At 39.6% G+C, this 15851-nt stretch overlaps 1 protein-coding gene across 2 annotated transcripts in view; it reads left to right on the forward strand.

Annotated features, from left to right (window-relative positions):
* Nucleotides 1–15851, forward strand: part of LOC146861440 (NXPE family member 1-like) — a 739873-nt gene that overhangs the window by 312446 nt on the left and 411576 nt on the right. The window contains exon 4 of one of the 2 annotated variants that reach the window (XM_085645734.1): nt 8201–8877. The exons of the other annotated variant lie outside the window; for it this stretch is intronic. Within the exon in view, the coding sequence (XP_085501860.1) occupies nt 8201–8877 (677 nt within the window). The remainder of the gene's footprint in view (nt 1–8200; nt 8878–15851) is intronic. 2 annotated transcript variants of the gene reach the window in all.

Here is a 15851-nt window from a genome sequence, read left to right on the forward strand (position 1 = left end):
TCAACCCCCAACTCTGAGCCAAATGCATAGCCAGTCTGCATACTCAAATCTGGTGCATCCTTACCCATTGTTATATAACATTTCAACTCATAATCGGTTTGACGGACTATCTTCACTTAATGGAGTGGACTGATTGATGGCTGTCACTCGGAATAGCGAGGGCAATTACAAAGGTTTATACAAAACCTCTAATCACAGTACGTGTGCACTGGAAGGCACAATGGTTGATAGATGCTCATCACCTCCAAAGATTAGTCTTACCCTGCTTCCAACGCTAACATAGAAGACTATACCCAGGTTAGTACAATCCCTACCTCCATGACTGTCCCATTCAGGAATGTGGCTGGGTTACAATGTAAGTGTAATATGACAGAGATTGTGTTCATATTTCAAATTGTCTGCTTGCAAGAAACTCAGGGGCATATGTATCAAACGATTTTGTATTCGCAAACGCTGCGAATCGCAAAAAAACAGCATTTGCGAATACAAAATCGCAAAAAGAGATTTATGAGGCATTTCAGCCTCGCAATCTTAAGGAATCGCTACATTTGCGATTTCTTAAGTTTGCGTAAGCATTTAAGAAATCGCAAAATGCGATTTCTTAAATGCAATGTAACACGCACCCAAGTTGTGCGATTTCTCCTTAAGAAATCGCAAATTACCACCAACTTCAAGTTGGGGGTAAATTGCGATTTCTTTGAAATATGCACTTTTTTGCATATTTCAAAGTGCCATGTGGTGCACATACATGCCCTTTGGGCATGTATGTGCGCCATGTGTGCACACATGCTGATTTCAGGGGTGCATCAGGGTGTCATCATGACATGCTTGCGCCTTTGAAAATGTTCTCAATTTGCGATTAGCAAATAGCGATTCGCAAATTGAAAAGGACTTCCCATTCATTGCTATGGGCCTCCTGGCCCATAGGAATGAATGGGAAGGCATTCCTTAATTGCGATTTCGCAATTTGCTAATCGCAATTAAGGAATTTTAAGAAATCGCAAAATTCGTGCGATTTTTTAAATACATCCCGTTTTGCAATTCTCAAATAGCGATTCTCAAAAAGTCGCTATTTGAGAATCGCAAATGGAAATGTTGATACATATGCCCCCTGGAGTGTTGAACCAATACTTTTTAATGGTTTTAAAGTGTTTCATACTCCTGCTATCCTCTCCAATTGTGGTATACCTAAAGGTGGTATATGTATTTATGTATCAAATAAGATGATCTCCACTACTATTGTTGTTGTGGTTCCAACTAATGTATATAATCAAATAATTTCCATTCATATCTCATTGTCAATTATGTTGGTGAGAATACATTGTTATAATAAAGCCTGTAACCTGGAAATAACATCTGCCTTACGAAAACTTGATAATGACCTTGAGTCATTATATTCCAGTGAATCAAGAGAATTGATTATTTTATGGGGCGGCGATTTTAACCTCTGACTGCCACTTACCATCCAAAAGGTTTGTGGTTTGGCCAATGCTGATAACAGTGACACAACACATTTCTCACATACAGGCTATGGAGACCAACTTAACAAGCTACTTTTAAATACGATTTGGCTTTTTGCAATGAATTAGGTAATCCTCCAGTTCCATTTAACTGTACATTTTATGGGAGAAGGGAGAACAGTGTAATTGACTATCTGGTGTTCCCAAATTGTTATTTTGCTCTGGTAACTAATTTTGTTACACATAACATCTTAATGTGTGATTACTTTGCCCAGAGCTTAGATTTGAATATTAATCTTATCAATCAACGGGGGGTAAATCATAGCTCACCAATAGTTAAGAACATTGAAATCTCCCGTCTAAACGGATATACTCTGTGATGGTAAATCCCAATAATTTTTTAGATCTGTTAATTGCTGAACAGAACAATGCTTTAGAAATCTGCCTAGACTTTACTGCTTTGTCAAAAAAAAGTAATTGTTGCATTTATTTCATCAACAAGGGAATCAAAGAAGGGTTAACCATGTTTCAGAAACAAGAAGTAAAGTTGAACAGTGGTTGGTTTGACTCTGCTTGCACCAGAGCCCATAAGAGATTAAAAGCAGCCCTGTGCAAGCAACCTAGTTATACTCAAAAAAGTACAGGATTGTAGATATGCATATGGGTTTGTCCTAAAACTCTGGAAAGAATGTACGAAAGAGGAGACTTGGGAGAATTTACATGAGGCATGCCTTATATAGCTTTTTGGTGTGTCATTAAGTCCTTTTTTTGAGAGGTTGATGGCCCTCAAATTGAGATCGCTATTACAGAGGCCGAATGGCTAGCTCTCTATTCTAATATCAATTCAAACCATGTAGAGACTTGTTCAAACCTTCCTCACCTCCACCTACAACCAACTATTCTACGATGGTACTCCCTCACGAACACAGTTACCCTAAATGTACCCTTGAGGTGGTCCCTTTGGCCTTAAAGGCGAGTGAAGGAGCATTGCTGTTGATCTTTATAAATCTAATTTTGACCTTTGGTGCCCCCTCTTGATACTCAGTTTCTGAGCCTGCTGGAGTGCTGGATTTTAAAATATCTGTTCATAATCTCTCATAGTTCCTATCGATAAGAAAGGTGATCGTAACAGCCCTGCACAATATAGGCCTATTTATTTACTGGATTCTCTAGTTAAAGTGGCTGGTCATATTCTTTTGTGCAAAATACAGCATTGGGCTGATTCTAATAATATTTCAGACTTTCAATATGGATTCCAACTAGGAATAGGGACAATCAAGTAGGCCATTATTCTGAACCTATTAATTGGGCAATACATGCATATTTAACGAAGTAATTTGTTTCTTGCATCTGTAGACTTATCATCTGCATTTGATTGCATTGTGTATGATAATCTATCAACTATCATTCTCAATCTGGGTGTGGACACAACAATAGTCAACTTCGTTAGTCACTTGTACTTGACAAGTAGGGACAGTGTGCGCTCTGGTCTAAAATGAGAATGCTCAATGTCTTTCACCATAGAGAGAGGGGTCCGGCAAGGGTGCGTACTTGCCCCTTTTCTGTTTAATTTATATATCAATAGCTTGATCAGTATTCTAGCAAGTATATGTAATTATCTTCCTCAAGTAGGGCGCCAACCTATTATGTCCCTCCTCTAAGCAGACAATGCGATGCTTATGGTCCACACCCTGCTGGACTTACGGCATTTACTTTCTGAATTATACGCAGAATTTGTGTCTACATATTAACATAAGTAAAACTTTTATAATGAAACCTGTGGCGAGAGCACTAAAATTACTCATACACCAACGTTCTCATATTTAGGGATTTTATTTTCCCAAGAGGGAGACTGGAGATGTGTGGTGTATTCAAGGAGGCTCAACTTTGTTAAAAATATTTAGACTCTCCCTAATTTCCCTAGGAAACTGAGTAAGGAACCACCAAGAGAGATGGTGATCATATATAAGGCCAAATTCCCGACTAACGCAATGTACGGGTCAGAGTTGCAGGGACACAATAATGTTGAATCGATACAGCTGGCAGAAAATGCTTATTTAGGAACCTCCTTGCCCTCCCCAAACACGTTCCACCTTTGTTTGTCACTTGGAACTGTGTGTACTTATCAGACTTGATTAAGATTCAGCCTGTCCTGCTATGGCATAAAATCTGGCCAGCCTCAAGTATGACACACATTTTCTGGCTGACATTGGTCATACCGAGTATTTTTAACACCCGGGGTCTTTGATTAATATCCCTGGGAAAGAACTAGAAGGAGAGTCTCTATCATTGCTTGAGGAATTGAGCCTGTCTCCAGAGATAATGAAACCTTCTGTACTCAAGAACCAATTGATTCTGACCACATACAATATACAACCGTATTTAATAAATGTACACAACATTCAGCATAGACTTGTATTGACACGATTTAGGATGGACATTTTTCATGGTTTAACCAGTTTTCCCAATATATATAATTGGTCATATGAAGTAGAGAAATGCCCTTGCGACAATGTATCCAGGCAGAATACTATGCACATTTAAATTTTTTTTTTTTTTGTCCTCGTTTGTCAATATGCAGACCGTATCAAGATAAGGCTCCATTTTCACTGGGACTGGGGGTACCCGGTCTCTCCATAAGGAGGAGATGTTGTGAACATCCTGAGTTTTTAAGAGTGATATCCCCCCGGTCCGGTGAAAAGGACTAACTTCACTGAAACAGGTAAATGAAGTAGTGGCTCTGAGGCATATGGGCCAAACCTGTAAAGCATATTATTAATCATAGGACCAGGTAAAAAAAAAAAGCAAGAGACTGTATTTTGAAATTAAATTCCAGAATAGTGTATATATATCAAGTTTAGGAATAAAAATGATTTCCATAAATTTCTAGCCATTTGTCCCATAATTCCCAAATTTTTTTTTTCTTAACCCTCATGGTAGCTCGATCTGGGGTTGCAACCCTTTGTACTGAATGGATCCATTCCACCTCTATGGGGGGACATGGAAGTATCCATTTGATGCACAACTTCAATCGTGTCAGTAGAATTAGGACGAAAACAATGTTTTTGGGGATTTCGGTAACATTTCCATTGTTTGCCCCACCCCTCAAAACCCCAAAAATAACTATATCCAAGCTCACCTTTAGTTCTTGACCTACGACTTCTGATATGATCTTACCCACTTTCTCCCAGAAGGGCTGGATCGAGGGACACTGCCAGAACATATGTGCTTCATTCGCCTTTTCTTCACCACATTTAGAGCATTTTTTTCCTGTCCGACCTCCCATCTTCGATAAGCTCCGAGGTGTCCAGTATGCCTTATGGACAGTGAAAAGATAGTTTTTTTCTCAGTGGGGCAGATTTCACATAGCACCATAAATAAGCCATAGATACTTGCCATGATAATTTGCGATCCTTATCCAGCAGTTCCCTCTTCCAGTTCTCCGTCAGCAGATTTTGTGCCCCTTCTTCTGCCTGAATTAACAACCAGTACCACTCTGCGATTTCCTTCTGTAGCTTGGGACGTAGTTTTATCCTGGCCTCAGCCCCCAGGTTTCCCTCACCATTTTTGTTCAATGGATTTGCCCAGCTGATTAGTTGATAGTATTTGAATTTAGAGACAGAATTACTGGAAACCTCTGACAGAATCTGCCACGAAATTAGTTTAGAGTTTTCCAGAAGTTGACCCCAATAATTAATCCCACATTCACGCAGCGGAGTAGCTAATGAGTCCAAAAGGCAGGCGGGGTGCCTGGAGAGTCCCAGATCAGGACAGAATCACAGTAATATGGTATTTGCAATGTGAGTCTTATATAGTACCAGATTTTGGCTGCATTCTGAAGGATCTTTAATTTGACTTTTTTGAAAAATGTGGGATGGCCAAATTTGAAGAGGAAACATTCTGACTGAACTTGGGGATCCTTTACAAGAGCCTTTAAATAAGGGGTCAAGATGGAGCTGTCCTTTAAAAGCTGACGGAAGTTCTTTAGATTGAAGGCTCTGTAGTATTGGTATAAATCTGGGGTGGCTATACCACCTTTCTCTTTCTTCCTACGTAATTTCTTCAGAGCAATTCTGGGACATTTATTTTCCCAGATGAAACTGGTAAACTCTCCTTGTATTTTTTTAAACCATGCTCTATTAAATTCAAGAGGGATGGTGTTAAAAAGGAAGGTAAACTTTGGGAGCACCGACATCTTTATAAGATTTGATCTACAAAGAAAATACAATGGCAGCGCTCCCACGCTTGAAGTTGTTTTTTAACTAACGTAACAAGTTTATCGAAGTTTAACTGGGCTAGTTTTTCTAGATTGTGAACGATTTGTACTCACAGGTATCCTATTTCTTGTTTTAACAAGCTACTAGGATGTTGGGTGTTCCATTGCATCAATTCCGTTTATGCTGGTTTACAGAGTACCCAGATATACTTCCGAATTTGTACCAGAATTTTCCAAATAGCATGTGAAAATCATTAAATCATCGGCATATAGACCGATTTTTTTTTACCATCCATTGCAGACAAAAGGTTGGATATTTCAACTTGCTCTTAGTTTACAAGCCAGAGGCTCGATGTAAATATTAAAAAGAAGGGGAGAGAGAGGACAGCCCTTTCTAGTCCCTCTATCAATTTGTATTATTTTTGAGAGATTCCCATTTACTAACACCTTTGCCAAAGGATTTTTGTACACTGCTTTTATTGCTGTTAAAAAGCTTTCTCCAAGGTTAAAACGCTCTATCATTTTATACAAAAAAGTCCAATTAACTTTGTCGAAAACTTTGGCGGTGTCTAATGTCATCACTGTAAGGAGACTCCCACACTCCTTCGCAAGATCTATGGTCGAGATCAATTCATGAGTTAACTCATGTAGCTACCTCCCTCTTATAAAATCTTTTTGATCGCCATTTGATTCGGACCACATACAATATGCAACCTTATTTAATAAATGTACAGAACATTCAGCATATACTTGTATTGACACGATTTAGGATGAACATTTTTCATTGTTTAACCAGTTTTCCCAATAATATAATTGGTAATTTGAAGTAGAGAAATGCCCTTGCGACAATGTAGCCAGGCAGAATACTATGCACAATGTGTTTTTCTGTAAGTATTACTCAGATTTGAGAAATCATTTAATTAAGCCACTGCTAAAGCCTTCGAAATGTTGTGCAATGTTGACCCGCTTTCTTATATTTACAATCTCTTCCAAATTTGTATACTTATGTTGTTTTACCACAGTATTTATGGGCTGTTGTTACCCGCAGGAAGTTGTTACAGTCAGTTTTCTAATTCCTCTTTTTTCTTTTTAATGATAGAAGTAAAATGCACTTTGTCAACATTATCTGTACTATATTTGATTTTAATATATATTTCTAGATTGAGTTTTTAGTTTCTTTTAACCTGAATAATGTATATTATCTTTTTGTGTACGCTTTTATGATTCCTATTCTGAAATCGAAAAAGCTTATTTTTGATTCGATTCAAATTCACCCCAATGATGATATCAAGATGCAGTAGCCCTTCCAAAGATTCATATATTCTGATAGTCTTTTCTATGAGATGATGGAATGTAGCCACGACTTCTAAAATGTCTTGAGGCATACAAATGAATTTGTAGATATAAGAGGAAAATGAATGCAGGTTTCAACTTCTGGGCTCAAGGAAATGTTCTATTATCTTCTTTTGTGGTCTAAAAAAGAAAAACGTTACTTCCTGTTCTACAGTCAAATGCATCATTAAATCTGGGAGGTGTTTAAAGATCTTTCCTTCTTTGACTAATCATATGCTTTTTTCATGCTTGGCTTTTCACACTTGCAGTTTCACTTTCTGCCTGTCCTATCTCAATACCTTTTTGTCTGTCACACGTGCAGCTGCCCTTTTCACTCTCTGTACACCTGTCTCATGTCTTCTTTTCTGCTGCACTCAACCTAGCTCCCCTCCTTCTGCGTCTGGAGTCTGTGACTCCCAGTCACCTGCATGGTGTTGCGCTTTCTGTGCGCGTTATAGTTTTGTGACAAATGTACTTAGATATACCATGTGACAAAGGTAAGAGTACCCAGGAGCATCACTAAAAACTGAACTACCCAGGGATTAATGAGAAGGGAATTCCTTGCACTGTAACTACTGAAGTGCTATAGGGTGCAAGTGCTGGCCCCCAATTAATAATGCATGGTCAGGAATGTCTCCGGAAAGGAACCTTAGGGTGCCACAGCCAAAGGAGATCTTGAGGGTGCTGCTTCACTGTGCTTGCACAGTCCCTGCTTTTTAATCTGACGACGAAGGGGTGGCTTTGTAAGCACAGCGAAGAGCAACATTGGCCCGCTGCTTAAACACACCCTGGGGGTGATGATAGTGATGGTGGTGTCTTCCAACTTTCAAAGATTGGCCTCCAGGCCGCTGGTGCCCAGAGAAATGCCTGGTACTGTAGTACAATTATCCTATTTTCTAATGAAAGGTTAGTAAATAATTATGCCACTTGTTCATTACAGGTTTTCATAAATCCACGCCTGTTTCATTGTATAAAAAGATGCCTACATTTGTAATTAGTTGGTGTTACATACCTATCCCTGAAATACATTTTATCACATTTTGTGATGTTTATGGGGCTGGAGAACACTTGTGAATGGCATTTGGTGTTGAAACAAACAAGAAATCAAACAAGTTATTTGTGGCCTAATTAGAATAAGAGGCATTTTGACCAAATAATTCACAATGTTGTTTCACTAAAACTTTCCTTGAAGAAATTCTCTTTTAGGCGTTTGCATGAAGATAGACCCAGCCTGACCGAAACAGACATTGAAGTCATTGAGATGCTCAGCAAAATCGACAACCTTGTGACCAAAGCCACTTTCAATCACTTCAACTATACAACTAGCCCTGGAAATAGCCGGGCCACCATAACAAACTCTCAGAACAATTACTGCATTGGCGATCATTTAGCAATTCAACTGGATATGTTTGATTATTTGGGCAACAGGAAGGCCCATGGAGGAGATTTCCTAAGAGCCAGAATACATTCACCGGAAATCGGAGCAGGGGCTTCTGGGAGCATCAAGGATTTTAACAATGGAAGTTATCTGGTCAATTTTACGCTATTTTGGGAGGGCAAAGTTAAAATTTCATTGATGTTGTTCCACTCCAGCGAGGGCGTATCTGCTCTCTGGAAGGCAAGAAATAAAGGGTACGAGTACATTCGCTTCACTGGCACCTTTAACAATGTTACCCAAAATGTTCGCACTGAGTGTGGATTTAACATTAACACAACAAAAGAATTGTGTGAATACCGGGACCAGCGGGATGGAGAATTTTTCTACTGCATCCGACCTGAACATGTGCCGTGTGAGGCTTTCACGCACCTGATGTCAAACAACCGACAACACTCCCACCTCACGGATCTGGAGAAAGAGCTCTTCCTCAGGTAAAAAATTCTGAGCAAACAGTGTAGGCTGGTACTTAACGTCAGTGGGGGAGCGGGTCGTGGAGGGACAGGGAAGAGGGAATAAAAAAAAAAAAATTAAAGCACCTACAAATTTCCGTTGCTGCCACCTCTCGTTCCTCTTCACCCACTTTCAGGGCAGGAAGCAGGAAGCACCCAGCTCCCAGGTTCCTGGGAGCCCTGGTTCAATGTTCAGTCTGGGAATGGGAGACTAGGCATGTTATGCACCCAGGCTGTGATGCTGCCTGGTGCAGAACATGAAAAGCACGCATGATGATTTGGCTGGTCTGAGGTGGCCGGCCTAAGAGTCTTGCTCACTTGGAGTGGGAAAACCACTCCTGCCCAGCTCTGTGAGCAGAGCAGCCCTGCCCCGCCCCAACCCAACTGAGCAAGGACGGTAAATAAAATGATAATAACAATGAGTTATTATCATTTTATTTTTTTTCATTTAGGCCTGCTCAGTGGGGCGACGCTACTCCGCCTTAGAGGAGGAGCCGCCACTTTGAGCAAAGTCAAAGTTTGAACAGGTTATGGCTATTAAGTCAAGCAGTGTCGAAGTACAACATTTTGAGCTCATCTGCGTTTTTTTACATCTGAGAGGAGCCTAGGATGACACAGCAGTGCCTAATTTATAAAAGATACATTCTGAGGCCCGACGTTTTGCTCAGAAACCTGCAGCCGGTGTCAGTGAATATCGCCATGCTGAATACCAATTTTGTGTAATCTTGATTCTACCTCATGCCTGTTTAATCAATAACCAAACATCTTCTGCACCTTTTTCTCACTCTTGCAGGTTCTTGCTTTCTCCCTTTGTAACATATTTTCAGTCTTTCTCGTCCTCCTTTTTCTCCCTATGGCTCTGGGACAAAGATTGATGAGGGAAAATACGTGTGGCCCACAAAAATGAGTGTCGGTGGGTTGCACCTGAGACCACTGGCTCAAAGGTAGCTTAAGACCAGACAATCCCAGTTACAGAGAGGGAAGTATGCCTTCACATATGGTGTAACCAGTTATGCTGCTTTCATAGTCCAGGTGCAGGTGCTCCAGCGTGGAGTATAAAATCCATCCCTCCGTCACAGACCAAAGATCTCACAAACACACACTATCCATACATTTGCTGGTGAGGCCCATAACACCAACATTCACTCACCATCAATCTGTGTTTCTCGGGAGGCGATTATCTTCCAAACGCTGACATGAAAGGAATTACCTCTTTACCCTAATGAGCAACAAATCTGCGTAACCGTCTGATACTCATTAGGCCCTGAACTTCACCTTTAGTATTCCTCACATAAATCGGGATGGATCAGTTAGTTGCTGGTTTAGGTTGATTTCCAATTCTCTAATTTACCTTTAAATTAATACATTTTCAATGAATAAACAACCCAACTCATTCTGTAGTTAATCAATTCAATCTTTAGCTAATTAATGCAAATTAAATCATTAGTTTATTCAAGCCGCCAATCTTCATATTTACCTATTCTGGCTAATTGTCGTCCTCTAAGTCAAATCCAGTAGTCTCGCAAATCTATGCCCATCAAACTTTGTAATTTCAGTTCATCAGGAGTTTGGGCATTAATTCAGTCTGTCAAAGATTCAGGGAATAAGCTGTCCTGCAGCGTCACAGTCCTCTCCGTCAGTATAACGTCAGGAAAACGAGAAAAGCCATACAACCTCACTATTCTACCATAATTTATAGTAAAATCATTGACAAAAAGTAACAAATATTGGTTTTCAGCTCCTCTGATTGGACAATCAGAGATCGTCTGACAGGGTTCTCATGGAATAATGTCTCTTAGATCATCAGTCTTGCTTGTTCCGGTTTTAAGAGGCGTCTTATTGTTCTTCCGAAAAGCTGGCTTGCTTCCCAGGCCGACCTTGGTTGGTACAGTCTGGTTAGGGTCATGACGAGGCCACTGTTGCTGGCGTTACCGCAGGCGCACTTCACCCAAAACCTCATGTAGCGTTGTCAATCAAGTTAGGTACTGGAGGCAGCCATTTTGTGGCAGGCCCAAATGGTCAACTTAAGCAAAAGAAACACAAAACGCAATTAATACATAAAAATAACTAATAAAATGTTATTCCCTCTCTAATACCCATATGTGTATGTATTTATCTAGCAAAAAGCAACACTCAAGCGGTTTATACTTACTGAATAAAGCACAAATCACAAATACATCTCAAAAGCAACATATATCATGCAATATTCTAATTGTCTACCATTAGTATGCGTACGTAATTTAGTTGACGTATTAATTAAGTCATGCAAATGCAATCCCACGTGTATTTCAGTTATTAATAAGATTGGTTAATAATTTCACTTCATTCCATTAGTTCGATTATAATTAATTAATTAATCTAATTAGTGTAAACATGCGAAATGGGGAGGGTATACAACATTTTTTGAATTACCCGCTCCAGCAATCCTCTCTTTGGTGATTTTATCACCATACCAACCAACCAAAAATTTTGTTCTGTCTTTTTTACGGATTTTTAAAATGTTTTCTTGCTCTTAATCATAATTCAGTTTCACCCACGTCTCCTCTTTTTGCTGATTCATACATACTCTCTCCTTCCACTCTTCTAATTCTATCTCCTAAAATTCTCTTTCTTGTTTCTTGTCTTTTCTTCTTAATTTTTCGCTTTTTACTCTTTTCTTGTTTTTATTATTTCTACAACAAATACAACCTAATCTTATCACTAATATTATGAAAATCACACATGTTAATGGAAACAATATTTTACCTATAAATGTACTACCCAACTTTACTAAGGAGTTTTTAATAGCAGCTATTTTCTTTCCGATCTTTTCCCAAACACCTTCAACCTCCAGTGGTACAATTTCATCATGCAATTCAGTAATATTCCTAATATAAATCTTCAGATCTTTACTTTTGTCAGGAATGTAAGTACAACAATGTTGAACCTTCAGCATTCCACAGACTCCACCCTCTTTTGCCAATAATATATCAAGGGCAAGTCGATTTTGCATTACCATAGCACGCATGGCAACCATTTCAGTGTCTACCAATAAAAATCCTCCAGCGGTGCTTGTTGACAAGCTATCCACTACTGTTGAAAGTCTTCTAATTTTGTTTGCATTCAGAGATATTCCCACTGCTGGTATCAATGCTCCAAAAATGTCACCTCCAATTTCTGTTCAAGATTCTCTCTTACTACGTACTAAATGATTACTTAAACTATGTACACCATCTTCTCCTCTATCCATATGAACATTTTTGGAAAAAACCAAGCCTACATAACATGTGCCATACCAATGGTCTGGCAAATGATAATATGCCCTGTTCCCACAAATAAAATATAATCCAGGAAAGATTGGATCTTTTCCGCCTTTAAATCCCCATCCACCCATGATTCGATATGTATCATGGCACTCACTATTACCTAGAAAATAATTATCATACACAGTTTGATTCCTTCGAATGCAAAATTTCCCTTTCTGAGGCCAATCTAAAGCTATAGTTGGACTAGCTTCTCCTTTCAAATGTTTTTCGCTTCTACATCCCAGACTGTTTTCTCCACATTCCCCTATGCTGCCTTTCTTTGCATTTTCAGTCTTCTTTCTTCAACCATGTCTAAGAATGTCCTTTCCTCTTTCTTCAAACTGCACGTCAAATTGTTTCTAAAAATATACTCTAATGTTCGTTCTTTAGTTTCTAAGAAAAATTCACCTAATACCCTAGCAGGTTTTACTTTGTTTAATTTATTATAAGAAGGCACTTGCGCAAAAATGTTATCTACATCTGAAAAAATAATATTCTAATTTCCCTGTCTGATAAAATAAACTAGCTATTACACTACATGTTATTCCATACGTTGCTGGAAGGTGATGATAAGTCACTCCTTCGGAAACAGAGGCAGGTAACTGCATGCATACATAGCAGTCCCTTACATCCATTGTCTTTACATATTCATACAATTATTTTGAAAACACATTATTAGAAAAATCTGTTATTGACCTGTCTTTATGTAAATAATTGTTGTCTATTCTAATGGGAACTACCTTTTGAATCTTCCCTATATTAGTTTTGTTCTCACTATGTCCTTCTAATGTATCTATAGTGACTTTAAAAGAGATAAGAAGAGCAAGGATGCTCCATAGAAGCATTAATAATCCTGTACAACAACAACACATTTTGCACCATCTTTTCATGAATGTACATCTACCTTTGCTACTATCTATGTTAGCCATCTTTGTTAAAAATGGACTGTGTCTTTTGACTTACCCTCTTTCACTTCACAACTAGTTTTCTAACCTAAGGCTCTAAACACTTATTTGGTTCTACCAGTATCTATCTTTTGACTTAATTTCTTATTTTCTTCATCAACAGCTTTCTTTGATCTATTAGGTTTGGCATCTCATCGTTCTTCACTTTCCTCTCGTCATCCAAATACAGAATTTCCTGAACTTCAGTTTCTTCTTCTCCAATGTCGGACAAGAGAACTCTCAGGATTTCCGATTCTTCATCTTCTTCAACCACTCTCAGCACAGCCTCCTCTGGATTTCCTTGACTATCTGCCTCTTCTCCCTTTTCAGGCAGAGCCACGTACGTCCATTCCGGCGACTTATACTTCTGGTTAGGTTTCCTTGTTCTTTTACTTTCTTTATTCTCAGTTGTTTCGTCTTCTTTTGATTTTTCTTGACTTGTCACTTCATTCACCTGTTCAGCTCTTGGTGAATTCACTCGTGTCAGTCGATATCTCAATTTCTTTATTTTATTGGGCCAAATGTCATCCTTTGCATCTCTTTTTACTTTACTTCCTTTGTCGTTCTTTTCATTCATCCAAGCTCTCTTTCTTAGAACTCGACCTTCAGGTATTTCATTTTCGCTCTCTTCAGACTCTGTCTCAACTTGCTTTGTCTTTTCAACAACTTCTTCTTCCACCACTTGTTTTGTTTTCCCTACTTCTGTCCCTCCTCGGGTCTCCGACACGCAATCTTCCTACTGGCTACTTGTCCTTTCACCTAACTGGATGTTGCATTTCCCTACACCTCCTCGGGGGTCTTCCGCAGAAATCTGTCCCTCTCTCTCTGTACCTGTCCCTTGTTCACTTAAATTTGCTATTTCAGGTGGAATTTCTCTCAGTCTCTCATCTGGTACCTCCTTTTCACGAATTTCTTTTATTGTTTTTTCATTATCTTTTCCTCTTTTCTTTCTGTGTTCTTTTCTGGAACCTTGCGTTTCTTGTTCGTTTCCGGAATCGCTGGATTCACAAATCTGCAATCTTCTTCTCAGAGAGCTACTTCTGGGGACTAAAGTTAGACTTGGTTCTGTTTCCCCCTTTCAGAGTTTTCTCGTGTTTTTGACTCTTCGTCATCTGACTCAGTACTTGATTCTGATTCATAAAAATATTATTTTTCTGTGCTGTCCACTAGATTTGGAATTCTCAATGTGTGACTTGCATGGATCCAGTTTTTCAGTCCAGCACGCTTCACAGCTGTTGTTGTGGTCAGAATGACTTGTCTTGGCTTTCCCCACCTTGGAACCAAACTATTTCTTCTTCTGTGGACCTTTATCCTTACCCAGTCACCTGGGCTCAGATCATGGGCTGGCTTCTTTTCAAGGGTGGTGGCATCTGCTCCAACCTGATGAAACACAGAATGAACTGCGTCAGCCAGGCTTTTACAGTATTCCAACACCATGTCATCGTTATAGTCATCAGCTTGTTGACTGGTATAAATACGTGTCTCATGGCGCGTCCCATGATTATTTCATGAGGACTTAATCCTGTAGTTCTGTCTGGAATTGATCTAATAGTTATGAGTACTAGAGGCAAGACATCAGGCCATTTCATACCTGTGGACAAACACATTTTCCCTATTCTATTTTTGATAGTACCATTCATCTGTTCGACCACACCAGAAGCCTCTAGTCGGTAAGCACAATGTAGTTTTTGTTGTACATTCAATGCTTCACAAATTAATCCTACGATCTCATTATGGAAATGTCCTCCTCGGTCTGATTCAATTGTCACTGGTAACCCAAACCTAGGGATGAACTCTCTCAACAGTAGCTTGGCTACTGTCATCCCATCATTTCTCCTGGTTGGGAATGCTTCCACCCACCTAGAGAATAGGCAGACCACAACCAAAACATACCTCAGTCTGTTACAGGGAGGCATCTCAATGAAATCTACTTGCATTCTGGTGAAAGGGCCTCCTTCTCGACCTATTGTTTCTAGGCTCACTACTGTCTTTCTCCCAGGATTGTATTGCTGACATATTAGGCCTCTTTGACAAAGACTTTCTGCTACAAGTCTGAATTTTGCATTGTAGCAGGTCTGCTTAAATGACCTGATCATGGCATCTCTCCCTATGTGTCCCTGGCCATGATACATCCGTGCCATGGTAGACATCATGCTATCAGGCATAACTGGTCTTCCATCTCGATAGACCCACACATGATCCTTCTCTCTTGGGGCACATCCTGCTTTTACCCACTGTTTCATTTCTTCATCTCCTGCCTCTTCTTGCAACTGTCTTACCTCTTCCCAAGTTCCCACAATGTTAGTAAACATCAATGAGCAAGAAGACATTTCTCTTTCCTTAGCCCCATTGACCGAATTCTGATTACGTGCACAATACTGTGCCATGTCATTGGCATATCTGTTTCCGGTGATGATATAATCACCACCTTGACTATGAGCAGCACATTTTACAACAGCCAATTGTCTAGGCAGCTGTATCGCCTCAAGCAACTTTCCAACCACTTCAGCATTCTTAATAGGAGTTCCACTCGAGGTTAGGAAACCTCTTTGTAGCCATAGTTGGCCAAAGTCGTGGACAACTCCAAAGCCATACTGGCTGTCAGTTATCACAGTCACTCTCACACTTTTCCCAATCTTGCACGCTCTAGTCAAAGCCGCAAGCTCTGCTACTTGGGCCAATTTTACTCCTTTCAGATAGGATGCTTCTATTACTGCTGCGACTGTGC

The sequence above is a fragment of the Triturus cristatus genome, chromosome 3_1 (genome assembly GCF_964204655.1).
Source record: "Triturus cristatus chromosome 3_1, aTriCri1.1, whole genome shotgun sequence".
NCBI lineage: Eukaryota > Metazoa > Chordata > Amphibia > Caudata > Salamandridae > Triturus > Triturus cristatus.